The following is a 27,481-nucleotide window of genomic DNA, read 5'->3' as shown; positions in this document are numbered from 1 at the left end:
GTCCATTCCTATTGACATAACCATGCTTTAATTTGAAAACCCGAGGGGACAGAGGTTTTTCTGCTCAAGCCCCGAAGATTTGGAATCGTCTCCCGTCTGAGCATTTCCAACTTTTCAGCTTGTCGCAAAGCGGTGTTCCTGTAACATGCTTTTGGGATATTTGGGTCTGTCTATTCAGTGGGTCGCCCTGAATGCACCCAGAGCAGTGGTATACAAGCTTTTTTAATGCTGAGCCACCCATCGGTAAACACCTTGAGTAAAAATATTGTCGCCAGGCCCCCCAGATGCCACATCACTTCTACTTTCTATTAAAACAGTGACTGTTCTCCAGATTTGACCATCCTTGCACCCTGCTCCCGCCCCCGCACACCCTTCTAGCCACCTCGTAGTGGGGCCAGCTGCACAGTTTGAAGACCACTGAGAGCCCATTTTGTTTGCTCTGTTTTTCACTCTGTGCAGTTTATTACAAACCCTTCATCAAATCAAATCACTATGAGCAAGATCCAGTTCACGTTTCCATATAGCGCTGTGCACAGATGCTATCCAAGCGCTCCAACCTCTTCATTAACAGCAATCACAGAAGTAAAGAAGTGTTAGGGCAAAGTGGAAGCTTCAAGAAGCTGCTGGAGTCTGGAGCACGTTTGCTAGGCCCTTTAAAAGAGCACGGGCAGTGCCAGCGCTCGGCGCTTGACAGTACCAGGCCATTTAAAGCCCTGGCACAAGCTGTTCCTGCGCACAAAGAGCCCCTTTCTCGGATTCGCCCGTCTCTGGCAGAGTGCGAGGTTCTCAGGCAGCCTGCTCAATCACTAAGCCAAGCGTTTCTATGGCAGAAAGGGGGCAGGGGACACCGGCTTCCCAACAAGCCCCCCGTATTCGCACGACCTCCTTTATATTTGCAGCCTGGCCTCTTGGGGCCCCTTTTTCCCGCTTCATCAGTCACTGCAACCTGTGAGCAGTGCATGTCACCAAACAGTGCGGGTTCTGCAAAGCTCTCTGTTTGCAGGACTGGCAATCACTTCCTGGCAGCCCTCTCTGCCCGGTCGATGCTTGCATCGATTTGACAGTTTCCAAATGGAGATGTCTTTGCCATTAAGAGGGGGGGAGAACTGGTGGCATATTAACATGAGATTGCAGTTAGGTACTGGCATAGGAAATATGCCCCATAGGAAGGATGCCTGGCAGTTATTTACAGCCCTTTAGTGTAAACCCTTGAGTTAATTGCAACCAAAAACCTGGCTGTTTAAGTAGCACTAGTTGGAGACAAGCAGCAACCTCTACTCACCGAACGGCAGCATGAGGCCAGCACTGAAACATTCAACCAATCTCTGTGGCATTATCATCTCAGCGGATGGCACCCCGACATTCAATGATAAACCAAGGACTCACGCGGACCACCCCAAGTAAGGCTACTGGAAAATGAAGACATCTGGGTACGGACACCAGAAAACGGAAGGGAACTTGACCGGATAATAACACCATCTCATCTTCCCAGAAGTTACCATCCACCATGTATATCCCTAACGCCACACAATGCCTCACCCCTTCTACATGTACCCCCGCTTTATCTACCTCTATTCTGCACAGCTAACCTTTAAAACCTCCCTTACACTATGCACACAAATCCCGCCACACATGGCAACTGTGGCCTATGCGATTCCACACCAAAATGAATCGCGGTACGGCTAAGGTTTCTTTTTAGACCTACCATACACTGCACATCAGCGGCTAAAACACAGACTCAAAGCGCTTTAAGCTCTCAGATGTTGGGCTCTCCCCTTCAGAGATAATATGTTTAAGTGCACACCACCACATCCACAGAAGCAAAATGGCACTCAGGAATTGGATCCTTCCGACCTGCACCCATCAACACCAGAGGTTTCGCATCTGCCTCCTTTTCCATCCTACTAACAAGCTCCTTCCCTCTTTTCTCACAGAGCCATGCCCAGTGGGGCCACCAAAAATGCCAGATGGACTCTATGTCAGATCACTCATAAAAGGGTGGTTTATCAAGTCGTCACATTCTGCAGTGACTTACACGACCTCCTTGCCTTTCCTCCTAGCCCAGGCTCTTACCTAAAAGTGATGCAGTGGTCCCTTGAGAGGGACAACACCCCTTGACCATAGCCCTCAGAGAACTCTGATCTGAGGTCTCTGCCTTGTAAAGATCAAAGAGCCTCAAACGAGCTGATACGCACGATGCTATTGATAACCTCAAAACACTAACAGACTCACAGGAGAGACACTGCATGCCAGATTCGTACAGGGAACCACAGCCAGATGCAAGCATCCAACACACGACCTAGTTACATGTTTGCATGTGATGATACACACACACATACACCATACACACGAATATATTATACCAATACACGATGTCAAGATCGGAGGGGAAGGTAAAGAGGAATCTAGACCAGGAGTCTGCAACGTGTGTTTTTGACTACACCAGCCCCTCCACCCCCCCGACCACATGACCCATCACCCTTGCCTAACCTGACTAGGGCTGATGGGAGTTGTAGTTCGAAACATCTAGACCCCTGATCTAGAGGTAAGATCCAAACAGACCTTTACCAACTCAAAGACAGAATAATGCAAATCACACAGCACTTAGTTAAGGCCAGGAAGCTCCTTGTGGCAACAGGGCAATCATGTTTTTTCAGTAACAACATGCCATAAAATAACATATGTCTGAATGGGTTTGTGGCAGGAAGCACAGTGTTGCTCCTCCCCTACACATTGTACAGCTATACCACCCTGACACAATCTCTTGTTCCCAGAGGAATGCCATTGTGCTCTCCCTCCATAAAGAAATGTGTGTGAATGTCCGCAGCTCACCAATGAGCTGGCACTCCAGCGGGAAAAGGCTGCCACCTGACACTGGACCCAATGAGAAGCCCAGCTGATGTGTACACTCAATGTGCCCTATGCAGGTGTCCAAAGACGCCATATAGCCCAGTGCTCTACAAGGGAGAATGACGACAGGGTACAGGGGGGAGGTGCAACCCACCCTCTCCCCCCAAGGCAGTTTGTCTATGAGCCTTCCGGAAGAATATTTGAGTTAAGGAGCTGAGCTGGGTTATCCCCCCTCCCCCACCGCTCCTCCCTACCCTGATGAAAGGTTCACTAATGGTGTGCAATTGCTATCAATGGATATTGTTTCCATCTGAATGACCCCCTATGGAAGTAGCTGAAACCGATTTGGCATTCTCATTATACTTTGTCCAGTAATGCACGTTCGAACCCCCGCCCTCCCCCGCCCAAAATCGTGTTTGAACTGTTATGTCCCCTCAGATTGCCAGCCACATTTTTAATATCTGGAAATGCCCTGCAAGCTTCTTTAGCAAATACCTCTCGCCTAGAAGGACTCGAGATTGGGGCAGCACTGCTTTATGTAAGGCGCCCTACCAGTGCACTGCAGTAGTTGGAGATGAATGCTTCCAATAGTAATCACTACTTCCTCTTACGTCTTCCTCGTCACAGTCCTTATGAAATGGGAGTGTCTGCTCCTGGCACAGGCACCTTCCACCATGCTTTAATCAGCGTAAGAGGACTCACTTTCTCTATTCAGGTTTAGTCCGTCTTCACCTGTTGTTGTAATTGCTTGGCTTGCTCCATAAAGTGGACATTGCCTAGACCCTAAAGTGTGGGTCCCTGCGACCTCATAGCTCAGCTGTTGGACTTCACTTTGTGCGCATTGGATAGACAGGAAGTGAGGGGGCAATGACCCCCAGAAGCCGTACAACAAATACAAAAGAGGTCACTAGCAAAGAGTTGATAGGCAGACAACCTGTTCACCATCACATATTTACATCACCCACCCGAGCGCACAAGCAGCAAGGCGTAATGCCGCAGGCTGGGCTACTGGATGATCATGAATCGGCAGAGATTGAGCACAACCGGTGAAATCTGTACACCGCGATACAATGTCAATATACAAACCTGACTGCAGGCAAGATTGACTATAGGCTCTGTGATACACCTGCAAAATCGGCAAGCAGAATCTGCCTTTCTCCACCGAGAGATACATCCATTCAGGCTCAGCGTCACCTTATGCCCTCTTCTTCAAAGGACTTCCTTCTGTTCCTTGAGCCACCTCTTCCAGTGGTGGTCCGGAATCTTCACTGGCCGAGCCTGTAGTTTATACAGCAGGCAGAGTGAAGCCATCAACCTGTAGAGTGAGAGCTCAAATTTCTCCCATCTGCCAATTAAACAGTTCAATTCTGCGATGGGGATCTAGGTTCAAACTCACTGTCCTCACAACGTCTCAGGAGGAGGACTGATCATCAGGTCCCCTCCACTCTCCATGACAATTGTCCCCAAGTTCCACCAGACTCCCCTTTATATATACCTTGCTGGTTCCCCCAACCGGCTGGGCCAGCCACAGACAAACCAGCATATATTTTTTTGCAGTGAATGACACACCCAGATCATACTGGGCAACTTGATAAACTGCTCACCTTGAGAAAAACCTGTGAGGGTTGAAACACATTTCAGCTGATTGACTGATCTTTTCATTAAATTGTATTCATGTACATCTATCGCAATCTCTGTGACCATTGATCAGGATAACAAGCTCAAGATATCCAGGTGCAACCCTTGCTAGTCGTCCAATGAGATGAGGGCTACACCTCCTCCTCCTGTGTTCTTGCAGCAGGTTCACCCCATCCAATTATATCTGAGAAGCATGCGATCTATCAACTAATTTCTATGTCCTGCGCAACTTGATTCAGTTGCTAGTGCTCATCTCTTGTGTTTATCTCATTCACAAAACATGCCTGGCCTGTTTTGAACAGCGCTGGCCACATAGTTCTTAGATTAACCCTTCAAAATGGGACAATGTGGGAGAGATAAGTTAATTTCAACACTCCTTAATGGGTAGGACTAGAGAGAGCATTCCCTGGAGCAACAAAGAACTCTCTTATCCTCAGAAGAAATTCAAGAAGTTCACACAAGGCCTTGAAATAGAAAGTAATGGAATTTGCTTGAAGGGTTGGTTTGATGGTCGATCTGATTCAAAATGATGGGTACCGCTGGGTCGAGTTGGTGCACGACACACTGCTTCCAGAGATTCGAGTCAAGGCCAGCTGAGTACAAAGGTCCTAGCGGTTCGATGCATTGCTTGAAGATGCAGCGGCTTGAAAGCTTCTATGATAGTGAGAGGTTGTTCCAGCCGAATGGGGAGAGGAGCGCTGCTGGTGTGATTTGGAATTGAACAATTTTGACGGGTGCAAATAGTGGTACGAATGTCCAAACATGTAGCACCAAAGCTCCTGCATGATTTGAAGGCTTTGAGGAAGGTCAAATCAATTCAAGGATGGTTTGAAGTGGTGGAAGCAGGAGCCCAATCTGCTTTGAGCTCCTCAGGATGTTGTGAGTCCCACTCCAGGGGTTCCAGAACATGATTTATTCTTTACTTCAAGTCCAGGGAGCTTGACTGGCAACAGGAGGGGTTTCTTCATTTTGTTTCTTCAGTGATGAGCCTAGTTCCAGTGCAAATAGCGGAGTGCAGGTCTTGGTGTGCAGCAGTTCACCCTAACCTTCCCTGAGACTCTGTTCTAACTTGGATGCACCTGTATTCACCTCTATGGCAGAGGACTTTGGAATGGACTGCACTCCCGCAGTGCTACAGAGATGTCTTCTTCTTGAGGTCCAGGAAAGAATTATAAAAAAGAAGTGGGGATCCCTTGCTTTGCCTTCTCGCATCATAACCAGAGTGCTTTGCTGCACAGTAAGTAGAGGGGACAGAAAGAAAAGAGAGCCACACAGAAAAGCAAGACAGCAAAACCTTTCTCAGCTCCCCTCTTTCGTCATGGCCCATCTCACCCTGCCATCTTTCCCAGATTGCAGCTTCAACTGCCCTTTGGTGTTGTTGAACACCATGGTCCGGAGGTTGGCCTTTGTTAAGTGTGTGCCTTTTCAATGTGTGGTTCACAGAAGATCTCCTTGAGAGAGCTCCTTGGCTTGGAGGAAGCAATACCCTCCCAGTCAGAGAATCAATGTGAGCAGCATCCTGCCTTTGTCTCACTTGCTGAAGTGGAGACAAGCAGGCCAGCAATAAATCCACATAGCCGTCACATAGTTCACCTGAGCTCACATGGTTGACACTTGCATGATAACACTTTGTGTGTGGCTTTAATATTTGTGGGCTATCAGTCACCATACCAAAACCAGGAATGCCTTTTTCTTAGAGTTTGCCCAGCCACCAGACTGATAGAGCCTACATTATAATATTTTAAATAAGAGATGCGGAAGTTAAATGCAGCCTCTGCCTGCAGGAACATGGTATGATATGATATGATATGATATGGCATCTGTAACACGCCTATAAACAAGTGTTTCAAGGCACAAAAGAAGGCATGTCCCAGCAGCTGTCAAGAAGGCTCATGTGACCTTTGAACCTGCTCTGTGCCACTGAAGGTCAAGTGCTGCAGATGTCAGCTCTATGCGTGTTCTATGCTTTTGGCATCATGGGACTTTATGGAGGGGGCTGGGGTTTGATCAGCAGACCCGCTTTTAGGGATGGTTTACCGGAAACATTATTTTATGAATTACAGATGAAAGCAGCTTGGGCCATCTCTCTCACTCTCATCAGAGGGCTTCGCATTCTGTATGCGGGAAAATAAAACGTTTTTAGAAGCGAACAAATAAATAAAAGCGGGCCTCACAGAACTCCAGAGCACATGCACCCCTGGCCTCACAGCACGCTCAGATCGCAATGATATGCTCATCATATATGTACCCGAGGGAACACGCTGGCATGGGCTGCCATGGGCTCAGCTCCTTCCACATACATGCATTGACGGCGCTGCAGCAGAGCCAGTGGGCGGATTCACGTCACTCCAAACTCTGCCGCTTAAGGGGTCGGGGGCGCATTTTCCAAGGGTTTATGCCAATCTAGGCCTCTCTGATACTTGGGCCCTAGCCAGAAGCGCCATATTTTAGCACTGGCTCAGCGTGCTTGTAGACATGCTGGATGCTGTTATCACCATTGTAGCCTTGCCTACTCCATGGAAAAAAAGAAGCACTTCTGCAACTGTGACCGGTGTGAAGCGCCTCGTGCAGTGAGTGAGCGGGATGATGGAAAGACACACACTCCGAGCCTCGCCTTGACCACTCTACTATCAGCCTTCCAGGCAGGCAGTGCCATTTACTAGGCAGAGCCTCACACTGTTTGTTTGTCTCCATTTCTCTTATCTGGCACCACTGGCGTTAGTTTTACATCCGAGCTCTAAATAGTGCCAGAGAAGCCTGAAATATCTTTATAAAAACACAGGCTTCCTGGCCGCCTGCTTTTTCTGCTGCCCTGGCGCTGGCTATCCTGGAAGGCATTCATTGAAAAGTGATAAAGAGCCGGTGGCTGCTTTTTTACAACATTACGCTTGGAAAGATAAACCGATGACGTTGGTGTTTTGGACTTTGTGATACATATGCCGCCGTTTGTTATTCCTTCGTGCCCTGAAGCACTGTGGTATAAAATGGCTGCCCATAGAATGTGTAAATACCGGCCTGTTAGTGTTGTGAAGTGTGCCTGGGTATGACTGCCAGCCAGCGTCAGATGAGAAGCCTGTAATTCCTCCTCAAAGGAGGCACTGTTTAGGTCATACTTTCTTCCTAAATCCCAAGACCAAATCAGTGATCCTTCTTTCCTCATTACCAGTGATGTACTACAGGTGTAACAGTAGATTCAGGCAGCATTCCACCGCCCTGTATGGACCAAGTGATTCCCTTTTTAGTTTTGGCTCTTTGATGGTGCTTGCACCACTTAAGTTGTTAACATTATGCTGCATGTAGGAGTAGATAGATGTGCAGAGGTGCACTGTACTTTGGCCAGGCAATGGGACCTCTACACATCTGTGCACGCCGTACAGCTTGGTGGGGGCAGGGAGAGCATAGAAAGACCGAGAATGCTTCTCAGCTACCTTTGGTGGGATCCAGGATAGGAAATCAGGGTGTATGTACTTCTCACTCACCCTGCCCCTCACCCTCAGCTTCTCAGACCTGAGCATTGATTGATGCCAATACCTGAGCATTTCAAGTCGATATCGGAAAAACTGTTCGAGCATGGGAGCCTGTGATGGCAATGCCTGGCAATGGTGTGCGTACCTGTGCATTGCATTGGCAATGTCTGGCAATGGTGTGCGTACCTGTGCAGTGCATTGGCAATGCCTGACAATGGTGTGCGTACCTGTGCATTGCATTGGCAATGCCTGGCAATGGTGTGCGTACCTGTGCAGTGCATTGGCAATGCCTGACAATGGTGTGCGTACCTGTGCATTGCATTGGCAATGCCTGGCAATGGTGTGCGTACCTGTGCATTGCATTAGCAATGCCTGGCAAATTGTGTGAGCACCTGAGCAAATGATTGTAAAACCTGGAATAGGATGTGAGTACCTTTGGATTTAATGTTAATAGCTGACATGGTGAGAGTCACCAGGGATTATAATGGATAAATCTCGCTTATTCAGTGAGCACTTGGCAATATTATGAGTAAAACCCGACAAATGGTAGGAGTTCCAGGACAGTGATACCAATAGCTGGTATATAGCGTGAGTAATTAGATGTATGATGGCAAAACCTGGGAAATGGTAGCAGTAGCATTCCATACGATGGCAAGTATCTGCATGTTCTTTGGGAATACCCTTCAAAAGGTGTGAATACCCCAATATATCAATACAATATATGGCACATGGTGTGCACAACTGGGCATATGATACAAACCTTGACAATGGTGTGAGTACTTGGCAAAGGGTGTCCCTTGACATATGATGCCATTACGAGGCCTATGATACGATCAACTGGGAAGTTTATGTCAATAGATGTTACATGGTACTAAATAACGCATGCATCTTTGTACCCAGTAATTCCTGCAAATCAGAAGATGCTGTTTTAAATGTTGCTGTTGAGCTCTTGGCTGGTTCGTTTTTACTTGAAAGCTTCTCTTCAGATCCGGCAGTGTTAATGTTAGAGTTCCTTCCTGTGGCACTGCTCTTTTGGTACCACTGACACAAACATGTGTATATCGGTACATGTTAGTGAACGCACGGCACAGGCTGTAAAATTATTGTCCTGCATTTCCTATTTTATTTGGAGAGTATTTGACTGTTTTTAGGGTGTGAACGTGTCTGCTACACCATTTAGCTGCTGTAGGGCTCCTTAATGCCTAGCCCTTTGTGAGCATGATGAAAGATCCAGGGAAAAAGGTCAACACAATTGCCTGTGTGTTTACTTACTGTATCAATACTGCCCTCTCTGTCATTCTTCGAATACTTAAAGTGATTAATACTCACATTGGCCAAATTAACAAGCCTTTCGTTGTTGTTTCCTGTGTTTTAGGCAGCCTTTGGCAAAGATGGGCGACTGGAGTGCCTTGGGGAAGCTCCTTGACAAGGTGCAAGCCTACTCTACAGCCGGAGGGAAAGTATGGCTCTCCGTCCTCTTCATCTTCCGCATCCTGCTGTTGGGCACCGCTGTGGAGTCCGCGTGGGGGGATGAGCAGTCTGCGTTCCGCTGCAACACTCAGCAGCCCGGTTGCGAGAACGTCTGCTACGACAAGTCATTCCCCATCTCTCATGTGCGCTTTTGGGTGCTTCAGATCATATTCGTCTCCACGCCGACCCTCGCATACCTGGCTCACGTCTTTTACTTGATGCGTAAAGAAGAAAAGCTCAACAACAAGGCAGACGCACTCAAAATCATCCAGAGTGATGGGGCTGATGTGGAGCTGCACCTCAGGCAGATTGAAATTAAGAAGTTCAAATATGGTCTGGAGGTGCACGGCAAGGTCAAGATGCGTGGGGGTCTGCTTCACACCTACATCGCTAGCATATTCTTGAAATCTATATTCGAGGTTGGCTTCCTACTCATCCAGTGGTACCTCTACGGTTTCAGCCTCAGTGCCATTTACACATGCAAAAGAGAACCCTGCCCACATCAAGTGGATTGCTTCCTTTCGCGGCCCACTGAGAAAACAATCTTCATCTGGTTCATGCTGGTGGTGTCTCTGGTATCTCTTGGCCTGAACATCATAGAGCTGTTCTACGTCTGCTACAAAAGCGTCAAGGACCGTATCAAGGGGAAGGGTGACCCCTACTCCACCGCCAGTGCTGCCGTGAGCCCCCCTAAAGAATGCGGCTCTCAAAAGTACACCTATTTCAATGGCTGCTCCTCTCCAACCGCTCCGTTGTCTCCCATGTCCCCGCCAGGTTACAAGCTTGTCACCAGCGACAGGAACGCCTCCTCATGCCGCAATTACAACAAGCAGGCCAGCGAACAGAATTGGGCCAACTACAGCGCAGAGCAGAACAGAATGGGGCAGGCTGGCAGCACCATCTCGAACTCTCATGCACAGCCCTTTGACTTCCCCGACGACAATCAGAACACAAAAAAACTGTCACCTGGGCATGAGCTGCAACCCCTGGCAATCGTGGACCACCGGCCACCCAGTAGAGCCAGCAGCCATGCCAGTAGTAGGCCTCGACCGGACGACTTGGAGATCTAGCTCCTCTTGTCTGCCCGCTCAACCGTGAAAAAACATTGGAGCGGTTGGCGCATACATCCGCGCCAGAGGAGGCGGTACTGAACAGCCTCAGCGATGAGATCTGTTACAAAGACATCATCGAACTTAAGTTGTTTTTTTGGAAGGTACACTTGGGTATTTAAGTAACAAATGACAGATTGGATTTTAAATACTAAAACATTCAAGAAAAGATAATTACATGTCACTCTCGTTGTGCTAAAACGGCTGTTTAGTTGAGTGTGCAGGATTCTGAGGTGAAATTGTTTGTGAAGAGTGTTCAGTATCACAAGATATTGGGAAAAAAAAAACTATTGTGCGGATAAAAGGCTGCAAGTCACTTTCAAATCAAGGGTACCAAACTGCTTCCATTTGCAGGGAAGTAATTTACAGCACACAGAAGAGCTCTCTCCTACATACCCTAATGACGTGGAAACTGCACAAAGGAGAAACTCGAGGAAATGTGACTTTGAGTTCAGTGTCTGGAGGAATGTAAAACTGCAGCTGATTTCGGGAAGCGGCAGTGGCTACCTTCTCCTTGGCACAGCGAGTGTTGCTGGTGTTTGCAGGAAAACAATATGGTGTGCCCCATACAATTTAATTCCGCAACGGCTCCAAGCTAAGCAAAGACCTTGATGGTTCCCTAAAGAGGTAGGGGCGGGCTAGATCGTTATGTGCTAGATCATTTTTCAAGAAATGGCTAATCTGTCTAGCTAAGTGTTTCTAAGACTGAGGCCTTCTACCTAGCCATTCCCTTTTTTTCTCTAGCCTTCAGAGTTGGACTTATTGACAGATGGAACTGGCTCCAGACGAACTCCTAGTCGCGCGCTTCTGCCACTTCGTTAGACAGGAACTGGTTACTTAACTGGACTAGGTTCTGGGCAAAATAGTCTTGTTGACATTTTATAAATAGCTGTTAGAGACTGATAATCGCATGAGACCGCACTTAAACTGCCAGGTTGTATCTTGCGTGCACAAATATGCAGCTACATGCCAAGACTGCCAACTGCTAAATACACCAGTGGTGGGGAGATACACTAAACGGAAAGGACCCCAATCTAGCAGCCATCTTACAACTGTGGGTCCATTCAGCTCTAGGCGAATAGAAGGCAGACATCTTGCAAGGCTCCGAAGCTTGGAGTTTCTGCCTTTGCCTAACCAGCCTATACAATTCCCAAGACCTTCCAGCATATTCCTGGGCCCATCACAAGCACTCTCTCTTCTGTAGTGAATGCTCTTTCAAGGCGAGCTGGGGGGATGTTTCCTCACAGAGGAAAGGGTGAAAAGCAAACACATTCTTTTCCACGGAAGAGCATTCTTTTCTACCTTCACGCACCTGCATGAGGTTCACTTTCCTCTGTCCCTCTCGCGTGCAGGATTCCCCACTCTTATTGGTGGTTTAGGAGAAGCTGGTAACATGGAAACAGTGGGCCAAGCCCTGCTTTCTAATAGAGAGGAACGTGACAGATTGATGCATTTCATAGGCATGCACACACGAAGGGGGTCTCTGATCAGGCAGGCAAACAATGCACTTTCGAGCAAGCCACACGAGACAGGCAGAGCACCTATAACATAGGTATAGAGTAGTCAGGCAAGGCACAGGTGTCGCCAGGTTTGTTTTGGGGAAGGTATACAAAACTCCTCTGAGGAGGGCATAGGGGAGAATGACCAATGCATGTGAGAGGTATACAAGACACAACTGTCTCTGAGCACCAGGGAGGCAGGCGAGGCACCTCTGATCCGGGTATAGGTGAGGAAGACCAGGCATGGGGTTTCCTGAGAAAGGTGTGCAGGAAGCAGGAACGGTGAAGGGGACTTTGAGCAGGACTTGGGTGAGCAAAGGGGATGCAAACACAGCACGTGTGTCTCTAGCATTGCACAGGACAGGCAGGCATGGCACAGGGGGCTATGATCATGGAATATGCTAAGCAGGCCAGGTGTACAGGCCTCTAAACAGGTCAGTGCAGACAGGCAAGGCACATGGGTCTCTGAGCTGGAAAAAGGGTAGGCAGGAAAGGTACAAAGTTCTATGAGCGGCTCAAAGTACAGGCAGACAAAGTGGAGATGGCTATACACAGGGAAGAAGGAACGAGGCTAAGATATAGCAGTCCCTCAGCAGAGCATAGGAGTGACTGACAAGCCACCAGGGTATTTGAGAAAGACATACTGGAGCCAGCCAATGAGCAGGGGCCTCTGAGCCGGGCATAGGGACTGCAGGCAAGGTGAAAGAGGCACTGAGTGGGGCACTGCTGGTGAACTTTGCCTTGACATTGACTAATCTACTCGCCTAGTCACCAACCTGGAATAAGCAAATATGCTAGTTCGCGGACTGGGAAATGTAATCTGTGGCCTGGCTATGCACCTGGAAGTGAGACAGTGTATCATATTGCACTAGGCATGTCCTCCGCTATGCTCCAGACCACCAAACTCATACTTTGCTCGTGTAGAGACATGACATTCTTCAAGGTCTCCTTCGTAGAGAAAGCGGCTCCAAAACTAGATTAACCTCGAAAACCAATTAAATGCATCTCTTTTTGGGTTGGGCGTGGGAGATGACAACCTATGAAATGTACAAGACCTACCTGCCATGGTGTATTATAACAACCTGTGAATGAATGTAATTGAAAACTCTGGAGTGCACCATTGCTGTTCAGGGCTTCTAGTCTCAGCGGTGCTGAGAATGCAGTCCTATTGTTTTAGACCATACCAGCTAACAAGGAAGCTGGGGAGAGGCCTTGCACGGAGTTAGTACCCTCACCTATGAAAGCTGCGGCTGGAAACAGTGCTGTTTGCATCCTATGGATACGAGGTGGACAGCGACAAACATTCCATTTTTTGATTTGCACTTTGACATTGAGCATCTTCCTATTAAGGGGGAATTTACAATGATCATGTTTAACCTGTACATTTCAATGCACGCGTCTTCAAATGAGGCTCCCCAACACTCATTTGCCAAGCAGCAGAATCAGATTTTCCTCCCAAGCTAAAATGGCGTCCTGTGTCTTGATGGAGTATTGCATGTCAATCAATACAAGGTACCAGGTGCCACTCATCCCTACAGTGACATGTGCATTTAGGCCTGTGACCTATGGACCAGGGCAATGGCGTTACCCAATTTGCTAGTGAACCACTATGAACACAGGCCTGTCAGAAAGACTCCAGGAGCAAGAGCACAGACGCTTGGGCCACACCACTGCCGCCATTTCAGCGTGATGGACTTCTTGATTGGATAGATCCAAAAGACATGCTCGTCTCGCAGCCCATTTGCTGGCCTGCCATTGGCTGGCTAACAACACGACATCCGAATGAATCTGCAGCAAGCAGCCCACAAGCACAACTGGGCACGATGACTGCGGAACATGGCAACCGGATGTCTCGCAAAATGTGGGCCAAGGCAGTGTTTACATGCTATGACTCGCACTGTGCAGTAAAGCAAACGACAGACTGCTTTTATGACTCTGTAAACATGTTTTCAATGTATCCACTTTTGGGTATAGTTTTATAGTAGGATTATGGTTGGGGGTTTGTTTGGGTTTCTTTTAGTAGCAGTAAGGCCATTTCTGGCGCAAGTGGTTTTTTTTCTGGTAAATTTTAGCCACTGATGCTCGATCGATAGAGTTTTTTTTTTGTACTGTAAACAGGCTCACGTGGGTGATTACTGTGAGTTACGTAGAAGCCGTGCTTTGAGCTGGAATATTCAATGCGCTAATTGGGGAATTGGGGGCGTTTCTGACCGCGTAACTGTTTGAGTGGATGTCGTACACTTTGTACTGTAAATAAAGCTAACTGCAACAAAGTGGCCGCAGTGGGCCCTTCACGGTTAAGCATGCCTTCGGGACTTCAGCTGTTGTCATGTTTGCACTTAGCGTTTGTTTGGAATTCAAGATGAGGCCGACGGATTTTTCTCTCACATGTAACTAATTTATTTGAAACGCAGCATCTGTTGAACGAATCTCGCTATTTGTGTGTCCTCCTCGCTGATTCCACAGCCGAATTGGATGAAACGAGGAGAGGCGTGGCTCTTTCACCGTTTACCACCAACCATATGTGTTTTAAAAAGGGGGTCGTCAACCTATCGGATAGTCAAATCTCATCAGGTTTTTGGCAAACTCCATAATGATTATGCATGAGATAAATGTACATGTACAGATATTCAGTGTAGATTATTTTCATATTTGTTGGTCAGTCTTAAAACCTGACTGGATTTTACAATTCGGTGGGTTGACAAGCGCTGCCCTACCTTAAACTAATTTGTTCGACATTCCACAATAAAACTGCTGTCAAGTTGAGCTTCGTTGCATGTCTTCCGTGCTAGTTCATCTGAACCTGGTCTCTGCAGAGCATTTTTTTAGCAAATAAAGTTTTAATTTAGTACATGCATGTGTGCCGTTTGTCATTTTTACCTTTGCACTTTGCTTTCATGCTCCGTCCTCACTGCCTTGCGTGTTGCAGGCCGCAGCACCACGTGCGCACCTTTCATGTCTGCGCCTCCTGCGGGGTTCGAAATCCCTGCCAAGCAAACTGCGCAGTTCAAACGGTAGCGAGGCCGCGTGGTGCCATTTCCTCTATGCAGTGCCTCGCGCAGAGCGCATAACTCCCTACTCACATTCCCTGCCAAGCAAACTGCGCAGTTCAAATGGTAGCGAGGCCGCGTGGTGCCATTTCCTCTAAGCAGGGCCTCGCGCAGAGCGCATAACTCCCTACTCACATTCCCTGCCAAGAAAACTGCGCAGTTCAAATGGTAGCGAGACCGCGTGGTGCCATTTCCTCTATGCAGGGCCTCGCGCAGAGCGCATAACTCCCTACTCTCTTAATGGGAAGCAAAGTCCTGAGGGCCCTGCGGGGATAACGACTGTTCAGAATAAACCTTCTCTGTCCTGGTCAGGCTCGGTGACATGGAAACAGTTGATGGCGTTAAAAGTCAAGGATTTGAAATCGTACTGTGCCATAGATGTGGTGTCTGGCTGGGGGTGGGGTGGGGAGTTTGGGGGATGGGGGCAGTCGCTTCCAGCAGGTTAGGCACACCGTTGCCAGGTGCACCCAGCAGCAGAAGTGGCGATTTCACGGTAGGCCTCTGCTTCCTGGGCCTCTTTTCTGTGGTAACCTGTTTTTTGGGCTTACTGCACAAAAACACCCAGACTCGCTTGTAGTGGAAAAGGTTGCTTTAATGTGACAGGCCAAAGCTCACAAATAACCGCTGAGCTGGCTCCCTGGCCTTACAGACTAACACAAAATGTTTTAACAACCAAACAAATGTAATAATTAAACACTTTCAATTCCCCCAACAATTAAATAATTAAATCAGTTACACTTCCTCCCTACCTATCCCTTGGTCCCTACCGTCTCCTTACCATCTTCTCAAGGCATCCCACTTTCTTCCCAGGGCCATGCCCCTCCATCTTCAATACCTGTTCCCCCGGGGTAGCCTGTTTGTGCAAACAGCACCACCCCCATCATTTCCCGCGTTATTCCCCATTGTGCTTCACCCCCCCTCCTCCAAAATGGGCCATGCCCCTGGCAACATAAAAACCCTCCACTGAGGTGTTCTTTCTGCCCCACCCCTACCAACATACTTCCACTTCCAAGTCCTTGCTATCTCTTGCACCTGCAAGGTGAAATCCACAAGGTAATAACTTTTCCCATAAATTGACAGGTGAACACCATCCTCCTGAAAAATCTTGAAGTCCTCATATACTATTTCTTTGCGCTCCAAAACCTTCACTTCCGCTAAGCCGCAAAATGTTACCAAGTCTCTATTTATATCCTTCCTCTCCCGCTCTATTGCTCCCTCACTTACCACTCCCCACCATACTCTCCTCGGCAGTTTTGTCCATACTACACTTCCCTTGGCCCATATCTCCTGACCCATACCAAATCCCTCTTCATTTTTCTCAACAGAGCCACACCTGTATCTCGGACTAGGTCATTTTCCCCTGCATGTATTATCACCCCCTCTGGAGACCCATAGCGCTCCTTCAACCCTGCCAACAAAGGCAGCAGCTGATCCCAATGAACCCCCCCTGAACCCGACCACCTCACCAGTGCCACTTTGTAGCTACACCCTAGTTGGGAACCAAACACCCTTTTCTCTGCCTCCTTCCCTGCCCACTTAACAATAGAATCGCCCACAATCCAAATCTGTGGCATCTCCACCAGGCTCTGCACTGCATCTGCAAAAGAAATTACAATTTCACTGTCCAGTCACGACCACCCCAAAATACCAGCCCTCCCCTGCACCCCCAACCCTATTTCAAACAGCCCCTTTTCCCAAGTCCCTGATATACCCATTGTACTTTGCGGACCTCCACCGTCCCAAACATTTTACCTTATCCTCAGCTAAACCCAACCTACTACCTTCAGATGCCGCACCCATCCTGAACGAATGAGTCCCAAACTCCTCCACCTTTTCCCCCACCGCTACCAACGCCTTCCTTAGAACCCCCAAAACTTGGCCTGCTGATACCGCTGCCCCATCCTCATGCCGAGAAGCCAAATCCGACCTTCCCCCACATAGTTCCTTCCAGGCCAAACTTGTCCTCACAGGGCACAGCTCCTTACTGCCCCAACCCAGCAACACCCAACAGCCCTTTCCTTTTTGATCTGTCTTTGACCTCTTAATCCTGATGTCCAGACCCAACTCCGAAAAATAAATATCTTCCCAACGCAGGTCACTTACTCCCGCCAGCTTTCCTCCCACCAGCTCTGACACCATAACGGTCCCAAAAAACAACCATGTAAAGCATGTGGCAAACATCACTCCCTCCCATGCCGACCAGCAGACCCCCTCCAAAGACCGGCTCAACCTGACCAACAGAGCCGCTGATAATGGCTTCCTACTATACTTCCCCGTCTTATTCTCCCTTGCCCAGCCCTCTAATATCCTGCTCGCCATTTCCCCACCGCTCGGCTGGAAACCCCAAAACTATTTCCCATAGAAAGCGACTCCCGACATCTTCCCAGCTATAGTTGCTTTAGACCAACCCTTATCCATGCACCTCAAGAGGAAGACCACATCATCCCTTCTCTGCTCTTCTGCATCCCCCCTAGCCTTCCAATTAGGAGCTCCCCCTTTTATGAAATCCTCCCATGCTCTCCTGTAGGCCTCCCTAGATGCCGGGGAAACGAACCCTTCACTAAAAACAGCGCTCTAAACTTCCTATCTTCCACAGCTCCGAGATCCGCTGCCCCTCCTGTTCCGCTCCTGGTGCCAATCCACGGAATCTCTGCCATTGAAAACGAGATAATGCATCAGCGATGCCATTATCCTTCCCTGGCACATGTGTTGCCCTAAGCACCACATTCCATTCCATGCAGCACAAAACGAACTCCCTCATTAACCTCGCCACCCTCTGGTCCCTTGCCGACTGCCCGTTCACTACATGAACCACCCATTCATTGTCAATGTTCAAGTTCACTCTCCTGTTCTGCAACTCCTTCCCCCACAATTCCATTGCAACCAACAAAGGACAAAATTCCAGAAATGCTATGCTTCTCCCTTCCTTCAACCAACGTGATGGCCACTTCTCGGCGCACCATCTGCAAACACTCCAAACCCCCCCGCACCTGCTGCATCTGAAAATATCTGCACTTCCCATGACACCGGATCCCCTTGTAGCCACATGGACATCCCGTTAAAACTCCAGAAAACGCAACCAAAGTCTTTCCGAACTGCCCCTGACACCCTTACCCGATGGTGTGGGCACTTTTCTTCTGCCATAGACTGTGCCATGTTCCTCCAAAAAGTACACCCTGTGGCCACCACCTTGCATGCAAAACTCAAATGCCCTACCAACCTCTGCATATCCACTAGTGTCATCTTCCAAGCACCCGCAGTTTTTTCCAGCAAACCTACCAGCCTGCCCACCTTGTCGTGCGACAACCTTGCGGTCATGGCCAATGAGTCCAATTCGATCCCTAAAAAGGTCAACACCACTGCCTGTCCCTCTGTTTTGTCTTCTGCCAACGGCACTCCCAACTCTCCCATCAGCTCCTGAAACATCCCTAGCATCACCCTGCACTCATTTTCTTTGCCCGCCAAACTAATGAACATAAAATCATCTAGGTAATGCAATAAACCTATTGTTCGCACCTTGAAACACTTGTGTATAGGTGTGTTACAAATGCCATATCATATCATATTATATCATATCATACCATATCACCTTCCGATCCAGAACTATATGAAAAAACCCACTGCAAAAATGAACTGAAACACTCGAACAAGGTTCAAGAAATTGCGCACCCCATCGGCAAGGCCTTATCTATGTAGATGCAGTCCTCAAATTGCATTGCCAGCAGCCAAAAATCCTCCGGATGAACCGGCAGCAACCTGAAAGCTGCATTATTGTTGCACTTGGGCGTGAAGGCCCCGCGCCCCGCCTTCCTCACCAGACCCACTGTCTGATCCACACTTGCGTATGCAACCCCAAACTCCTCCGGAGCAATACAATCGTTTACTGGCATGGCCTCTGGCCATGACAAATAGTGTATTAACCTAAATTCCCCGGGACCTTCTTGGGTACAACACCCAGTGGGAATACCACTAAATCCCCTGGTAGATCAGTAAATGGCCCTACCACCCTACCCACTGCTATCTCCTTGCCCAATTTCTCTCTTACCTCTTCCACATTTTCCCTGGCGGACTTCAAATTCTCCGACTTGCGTTTGCAACCCCACACTCCTCCGGAGCAATACAATCGTTTACTGACATGGCCTCTGGCCATGACAAATAGTGTATTAACCTAAATTCCCCCAGGACCTTCTTGGGTACAACACCCAGTGGGGATACCACTAAATCCCCTGGCAGATCAGCAAATGGCCCTACCACCCTACCCACTGCTATCTCCTTGCCCAATTTCTCTCTCTTACCTCTTCCACATTTTCCCTGGCGGACTTCAAATTCTCCGACCAACGACACACCCTTGCACCCTGGTAACCAGGCCTAAAACCATACCAAAAACCGTCTCCCAAGATCTCTGACCCCTCCCTGTCCGGGTAAAATTCAAGCTACTTCTCCAACACTTCCACTTTAATTGAAGCAAAAGCCTTTCCCCATAACCCCCAGCCTGCTCCTTGCCCTCTCCCCCTCTCCGCCTGCTGGAAACACTGAGTGATTGGGTGCCTCCCTGCACACCTGCTGCATTTGTGTCTAAACCTACATACCATCCTTGTGCCGCCGTCCTTATTAAAGACACAGCATGCCGCTGAGGGCTGCCCTCTGCCTCCTTCCCCCGCCTCCTCGTGGGTGGTGCGACCAAGAAAGGGCCAGAAAGGCACAGGCAAACCACTCGCTGTGTGCAATGTTGGAGCTGGCCTCGTCAGTGCCATCCTCTGCAGCCAGTGATCAATATCTATCTCACCCCAGACCGCCTGGCTGTCCTTACCCTACATTTTTCATCATAACACACCCAGCCAAAACCCCCAAAGCTCGTGTATGCCTTTCTAATCACGTCCAGGTACTTCAACAGGGCCACACATCACTCTGGACATTTTTCACAATAGACAATCACATAGACAATAAAAAGCCGACTTCCAATTCTCGATCGTCACCGGCACCTTTCGCCCAGAGGCCAGCTCCCTCTCCTCCTCTTTAGAACTCTCCTTTGCTCTCACCTCCCTATGTAGCAGCTTGAACACGTCCACAAATTCCCCTGCCCATATCTTATTCTTTGTTGTCATCAAATGTGCTCCCAGAGGTTTCGTAATGCCCATGTATGTTAGCTGTTTCTCCTTGCCCTTTCCCTCTGCATCCTTCTCCTTTAATACCTGTACCTCGGGTGCCACGGGCTCAATTGCCCTGTCTGTCTGCACCTCCACCGAAGAAATCATTTTCTCCCCCACCCAGTCTCCCTCGCCCCTTGCGCCCCTGTCCCTTCCCTTTTTGCCCCCAACCTCTTGTCCCCCCTCTTCCATGCTGCTGCCCAATCCGCTTCCCACTCACCTCTTTCTTCCCTGCCATCGCCCGCCTTCTGCATCATGGCATCCACTCCAACGCTCCTCCTCTCCTTCCTTACTGGGCTCCTGCTGTGGGGACAAAACATGTCAACAGTCTCCCCCAGCCAGTTATCGGCCGACCTCTTGCCCCCCAGCCCTCTTGCTCCTGTCTTTCCCCTTCCCATCTTAGGCCCCTGCTCACCCTCTCCCTCCTCCTTACACCACTGGACCCTTTGTCCTCCCACGGCCCCACGTATTCTTCCACCCCTTCATCATCACCCATGTAATACCATGGCTGTTGCGAGCACATGCTCGGGCCAGGCAGATCCTCCTCTTGTGAGCCCAGGGCGTCCACCCGCCACTCCGTCGGCGTCTTCTCAGCGGAGCCACAGAAACCCCTTCCTGGTCCTCTTCTCTCGGGCAAGGGGTCTGTGGACATCTGGGTTCAGGTAGAATGACTCTGACATCATAGTATGGATGAGTGACTTCTTTAATCAGTTTCCAAGCATAACATCCAGTTTCTAGAGTCATATTAATCAGATAGTAGATTCCAGTTCACATAGGCAAGCACCGGCATCCTCTCTCTCAGGCTTACATCTTCAACTCCCCTCCAGAGAACACCAGTCATACACAAACATTCCATCCAGTAACATTCCAATGTCACTCATAACACTCACTCCAGATTCCACTAGGATGCAGGAGAAGACAGATCCTTACATATCTCCCCTCCTTAGAGATATCAAAAACACGACCAGCTAACTCAAACATGACAGCTATATAAAACACCCACACACACAGACACCTACACGTTTAATGCACATGCATCATCTCACCAAATAAAGACATTCTGCTAACAACTTCCCAACACCAATGAACGTCCTCACAGCCATGGGACACACTTTAAAACAATGCCCCTTCCCCTTTCTGCTAAGTGAAAAAGAGGCACCTCCGACTACTGAAATGCCATAACTAAACTTTCCACACATAGAGGCACCCAGACCTCTCATACCAATCCTAACTCCAACATCCCACAATAGAACACACACTTAACTCCCTTACACCCTACAATCACAAGACACAGGTGTGCCTAAACACACACCACTTCCAACCAGGCTGAGTATATCTAATACTCGGGTAACTATTTCACAAACTCAGTGACCCCACTACCCTTCATTTGCCCGTGTTGAAAGTTCTCTTCACACAAAAACCTAACTCGGGAGTACTACACTACATACATACCACTAGTGTATCACATATCACTAGAATCACTCACGTTATACTCATTACCTAATCTTCACATATAATGTTCCTAACATTGCACTTAATAACTACTTTGTACACACTACCTTATAAAACTCTTAAAACTCTAGCATGTATAAACCGATACACCTGAAAAATTAAAATATTAGTCAAGTCATAGCATTTGAATTTAAAACATCAGTGTTTTCCACTCTCAACTAAAATGTCCATCCTGGAAAAGAAAATTATTAGTGCGGCAAACACGTGTCATATCAACTTGAGCCAGGTATCTCTACCATCCTGGTCAATCAACACTGTAATTCACTTTTGAGACCATCTGTGTGAAAAACAATTTGTTATACACGCCAATGACCTAGAATCATCATTTTGCTAAATACCGATTAAAAGCACAGCGGCTACTACATGTACTCTACCTTCACTCCATTTACTCCAATTCATTCACACAGAAATGACCAATTGATCAACATGCCTCACATGACTATGACATATAAGTCAACAACTAAAATTGACTGCTTAAACGAAAATCATCAAAAGCAAAACTCAATTTTCTTCTTTTACTGTTCCTCGTGGCAGCATCTTTTAAAGTCAAAAGTACCTCTGGGGATTCTTGTATAACGCAGTTCCCAAAAAAATAAGCATACAGTTTTCCAAACCATAGGCAAAGACACTGTCCCTCTGCTATCCGGCAAGAGACACCATGCCCCTCCTCGGCACATCACAAACTCCAAGCTCTCTTCAAGTCCAGTCAAAGCTCACAGGTGCTGAACCACGAATTCACAATGCCAGCAGAACGTAGCAAAAAACTTCAAGCTCCTTCAAACCCACTTGCACAGGCTCCCAGCCCCATAAGACGCTACTGTTGTGGGCTCCAACTCAGTATGGTGTTGCTGCAAATGGGCTCCAAGCCCCTTTAAAAGCCCAGTCACAGGCTCCAAACCCCTCCAAGCGCTGGAATGGCCATCAGGACCCTCCTCTGCTCCAGGCGCCTTGCACATGAGCCACAAGTTTCTTCAGCTTCTTCATCAACTTCTCTGTCACTTCTAGGCGCAGTTTAGGTTCCCAACCTCTTCTAATACTGCTGCCCTGGGCTCCAAGCCCTCCATGCCGCAGCTTGGTTTTCCAAACCCCTTAAAACTGTTTCTGGGCCCTCAGCCCTGCCAACGCCTCTTGACTTTCTCTGTGCTTGACCTGTCCAACTGTTGACAGGCCAGCTGGCATCTGGCCCTGGCGCAGCTCCTTATTGCCTTCGCCTGTGCCCTTGGCGCTAGGCCCTTCTGCGCCTACTGCATTTAGCGCTCGCCTTACCTGAGAGAGGGGGTCTTCCTTGGTTTGGGGGGGCGGTGCTTGTCTCTTCTTCTGTGCTGTCCCCCCAGCACAGCCAGCATCCTCGTCGCCAATGTGGAAATCTGGGTTCAGGTAGAATGACTCTGACATCATAGTATGGATGAGTGACTTCTTTAATCAGTTTCCAAGCATAACATCAAGTTTCTAGAGTCATATTAATCAGATAGTAGATTCCAGTTCACATAGGCAAGCACCGGCATCCTCTCTCTCAGGCTTACATCTTCAACTCCCCTCCAGAGAACACCAGTCATACACAAAAATTCCATCCAGTAACATTCCAATGTCACTCATAACACTCACTCCAGATTCCACTAGGATGCAGGAGAAGACAGATCCTTACAGGGTCCTCTCCTCCACCCTGTGGTCCTCCTCGCTAGGGGACGTGCTGTGCCTTCTAGACTGTCCTTGCGAAGTTTGCAGAGGGGCCATTCTTAAACCCTCTCCATATTCCCCTTCTGCAATAGTGGGGGCCGCTCTGTGCCCTCCACCTGAAATCCTCCTAGCCAGGGGGGGCCATTCTGCACCCCTCCCTTACCTCACTAATCGAAGGGGACCGCTCTCTCCTCCTCCCACTGGCAGTCCTCTATAGGTATTTTCCTCCCTTGCCCCTCTGCCCTGTCTCCCCTCTCTGCACCCCATCACCCCCACCTTCCCCACCCACCTGCCCTGCACCTTTTTGCAAACTCCTAACATCCCCTTCATCCACCTGGTTTTTGTCCCACAAACCCCTTCCTGACCCCTCTCCTAACTGCACTACCCTCCTGGACGCTCTCCTGTCAATCTCCCTCCTCATCCTCCTACACCTCGACTCCCAAACCTCCCCTCTACCTGCCGTGGGGCTACATGCCACCACTGTGCGAGAGCCCCATCTGCTACTGCTCTCCGCTGCGGCCTTCCTGTAAACCCCCCCACAGCCCTCTCAAGCTGGGCTTTGGATGCCCTGCTAATGATCTCTAAAGCCTCCCTCAGCGCCTTGGCATCCGCCAATCCCTTCCTCTTGGCCCCTTGCCCCACCATGACGCCCAGTAAGACTGCAAATGGGTGCAAATATATATATCCTTGCACTCCTGCCCTAAAAACAAACCGCAAAACTGCTCACTTGCGCACCCCCTGCCTTTCACAAAAAAGGCCCCCGAGCCAAAAATTGTCCCCTGGCGTGGCCTATCCTAGGAAAAAAGGGGTGGGGGATGGGACAATGCCAATGCCCCCACACCAAAACAAAGCCCCTCACAAAGTGGATAGCAAACCTACTGCAGAGTAAGCCTGGCCCCCTACAAGCTTAATTTTCTATTAAAATATATTTGACAAATACAAACTCCTTATAATTATTTGTATCTCTTATTTTTATTTTTGTTTGTTTTAATGCCCCCCCCAGCCAAACCAGCTTCAATTACCTCACTGCTGTTTACTAATTTTCTTATCTTTTTTTTTAATACAGCCCCAACACCTAGGCGGGCCCTTTAAGGGCTCCGCACTGTCCCCTAGCGACAAACGCACGGCACCGCGCTTCCACCCCGGCACAATCAGCCTGGCCCCACAGCCGACGCACAAACTCCTTCCTCCCTTCCCCTCCGCTCACCCGAAATGCTAAACTGTTCCCTACCCGGGAACTAAAACACCCGTTCTGCCGCACGTGGTCCGGCCAGCCACAAGACCCTTTGACTTTGCGCTGCCCTGTAACCCGGCCCCCTTGGGCTGCCCAAACCTCGCGGATGAGATGATCCGCGCTGCTGGGGACAGCGGATTGCTGAAAACCCTGCTCCCCACCTGTAACGGATACTACCGAGGAGACCGCACAACGGATGCGGTAAGGGGGGTAACTTATCTACGGTACCCCCGGCTATTTTATCACTTTAAATAATGTGCAATAATATTCCCTAGCACTAAGCCTAACCACCCCCACTACCTAACACACCCTACCTCACCTCAACTAACCGCCAAAACACTTAGGTCCAGACCAGTGGCGTAACACAAAATGTGGGGGCCCCCCTGCGAGCCATGCTGATGGGGCCCCCCAACTCGGCAACAAATCACGGGTTGCGCCACACTCTGGGCCGGCCTAGACTGTCACGCTTGCACAATACGCATGAACGTGCTGCTGAAGGGGTATGCCGCACACTGCACTAGGAAAAAGATATAAATATGTGTTTTAATGCAATATACAGCACACTTTCTGAGATAAATTGGCTATAAAGCCAGAGTGTTTGCAATTGTTTTGTAGGGTAACACAATCCAATACATGCAAGTCACCAACAGTGCACAGGAACATTAATGCTTCCAACTGGCTGCACAATGTAGACCAGTGTAAACACGTAATAACATTATAGTACAGAATGCCAGGCCACATTTAGACATACCTAGACTGTTTTCAGCAAAATGCCAGTCAAAGCAATAACACTCATCAAGGAGAGAGCACACAATAAAGCATGTGTCTCCATGGCCTCGAACAACACGGCCAAACTCTTTAAAATCTGCAAGGAACTGGTCAATCCTGTTGTGGTCTATACCTCTTCTGTTCCCTCCCATGCCCTCTGTACAGCTCTGGACTCTCATTTCTCTGCTAAATCTCAGGACATCCTGTCCTCTATGTCCTCTTCCTCTCTCGGCCCATTTTGGCCATCTCTTCTCTCCTCCTCCTTTTTCCTCTTTCTCTCTGACAACACCTGACGAGGTTTCTAGACAAGTCCGATCTATGAAAGTGTCGTCCAAACAGGTGCTCCGCTGCTCCTCCAGAACCATCAAAGCCCATATTGACACCCTCACTCCAGCCTTGGCCGATTTCTGTAATCACTCTTTCGCCACTGCAATGTTCCCCTCTCCCTTTGAGCACTCCCTTGTGCACCCACTCCTCAAGAAGCAGTCTGCTGATCCTACCTGCTGGAAAACTATCGCTCAATCTCCACCTTTCCTGAGCAAACTCTTGGAAAAGCTTGCCATCTCCCAGCTTACTCTCCACACTGAATCTGTTGGTTGTCTCCATGACCATCAGTCTGGCTTCAGAGCTGCCAGGGCATGGAAACTGCTCTCCTTAACAGCTGTGCTGCTCTCTAACCTTAATTCCAGCATTCCTTCTATTCTCATCCTTCATCTTTCCTCTGCTTTCGACAGGGTCAACATCGCCATCCTGATCAATCGACTCTGTGAGAACCTGGGCATCACAGATCAGACCCTAGAGTGACTGACCTACTTCCACTTGGACCGCCACTCCGCTCCCAGGTCGATCGTGGTCCCATTCTCTCCCCCACCTCTCTCTACCTGTGGCATTCCCCAGGGCTCTATCCTCTCACGCTGGTTTTTCAACCTCTACTTGGCCACTTTGGCCTCCCTGATCTCTACCTTATCCTCTAACTTTCAGTGTTGTGCGGATGACTCAGCTTTCCTTCAGGCTCCCCTCATCCTCCTCTCCTCTCTTGCTCATTCCTGACTGTCTATCCACGATTCAGGATTGGTGCGCCTCCAACAATCTCTGCCTTAATGCCAGTAAGACAGAGATCCTTCTCATTGGGACCCTTGCCACTGTGTTTCCTCTCTCACTATAGCAGACCACCTTGGGCCCTCTTCCTTTGCCTTCCTGCGAGGCAAAAAACCTTGGTGTCATCTTCAACGCCACACTCTCTTTCTCTCCTAACATCTCGGACATCACCAAGAAGTCCCACTACCAGCTGCTCCTCCTCAAAGGGACTCTTCCCTTTCTCACTCTCCACCAGAAGCTCACTGTCTCTAAGCTGGACTACTGCAACAGCCACTTTCTCAATCTGTCTTCCTTTAGTCTCCGTCATCTGCAAATAATCCAGAACAGGACTGCAAGACTTAGCCTTGGCCTCAAGCCCTGGGATTGTATTTCTCCAGCCCTGAAATCTCTCCACTGGCTGCAAGGATCAAGTTCAAGAACCTTTGCATTGCCCACAAGGCTTTCTGGGGCCAGTGCCAACACTAAATCCAATGCTCTCTTCCAAAATACCTTCTTTCTCTAACCCTTCACTCAGCTACCTCCAACTCTCTAAGGCTTAGACATTTCTCCAGGCAGAGAGTGGGGGTAGACCTCTCTCCTCTGCTGGTGCCTCCAACTGGAATGGCCTCCCTGCCCCTCTCAAACTTGAGGCGGACAACCTGAAGTTTCGGAAGCAGCTAAAAGCTTTCCTCTTCTCTGCTGCTTTCGCTCTCTCTCCCCCCCTGCTGACCTACCTGACCTACCTGTCTGCTGTACTGACTGGCTGCTTGGCTACCCTCAGAGTCTCTCTGAGTCCAGGCTCTTTCTTGATTGGTCACCCTTGCACTGCCTCCGGGCCTACCATGCACTTAGGGGCTGTAACTGTAACCCTGCAGTCCATTGTTCTCCTTGCGCAACCAATAGCTGCTCTGCCCTGGCTGCACTTACTGAGAGCATTGCTGCCCTGTTTTCCCCTCCCCTCTCACTTGCACTTCCCTGCTCCC

General features: G+C 48.9%; 1 protein-coding gene across 1 annotated transcript in view; it reads left to right on the top strand.

Annotated features, from left to right (window-relative positions):
- The window catches only part of GJA1 (gap junction protein alpha 1), a 39,534-nt gene extending 27,340 nt beyond the window's left edge, over positions 1 to 12,194 (top strand). The window contains exon 2 of the mRNA XM_069606602.1: positions 9,331 to 12,194. Within this exon, the coding sequence (XP_069462703.1) occupies positions 9,347 to 10,495 (1,149 nt within the window). The 5' untranslated portion in view covers positions 9,331 to 9,346 and the 3' untranslated portion in view covers positions 10,496 to 12,194. The remainder of the gene's footprint in view (positions 1 to 9,330) is intronic.
- The last annotated feature ends 15,287 nt before the right edge of the window (positions 12,195 to 27,481 follow it).

The sequence above is a fragment of the Ambystoma mexicanum genome, chromosome 4p (genome assembly GCF_040938575.1).
Source record: "Ambystoma mexicanum isolate Mex_15411 chromosome 4p, UKY_AmexF1_1, whole genome shotgun sequence".
Lineage (NCBI taxonomy): Eukaryota > Metazoa > Chordata > Amphibia > Caudata > Ambystomatidae > Ambystoma > Ambystoma mexicanum.
The sequence above is the reverse complement of the archived record's forward strand: the minus strand, read 5'-3'. Positions and strand labels throughout refer to the sequence as shown.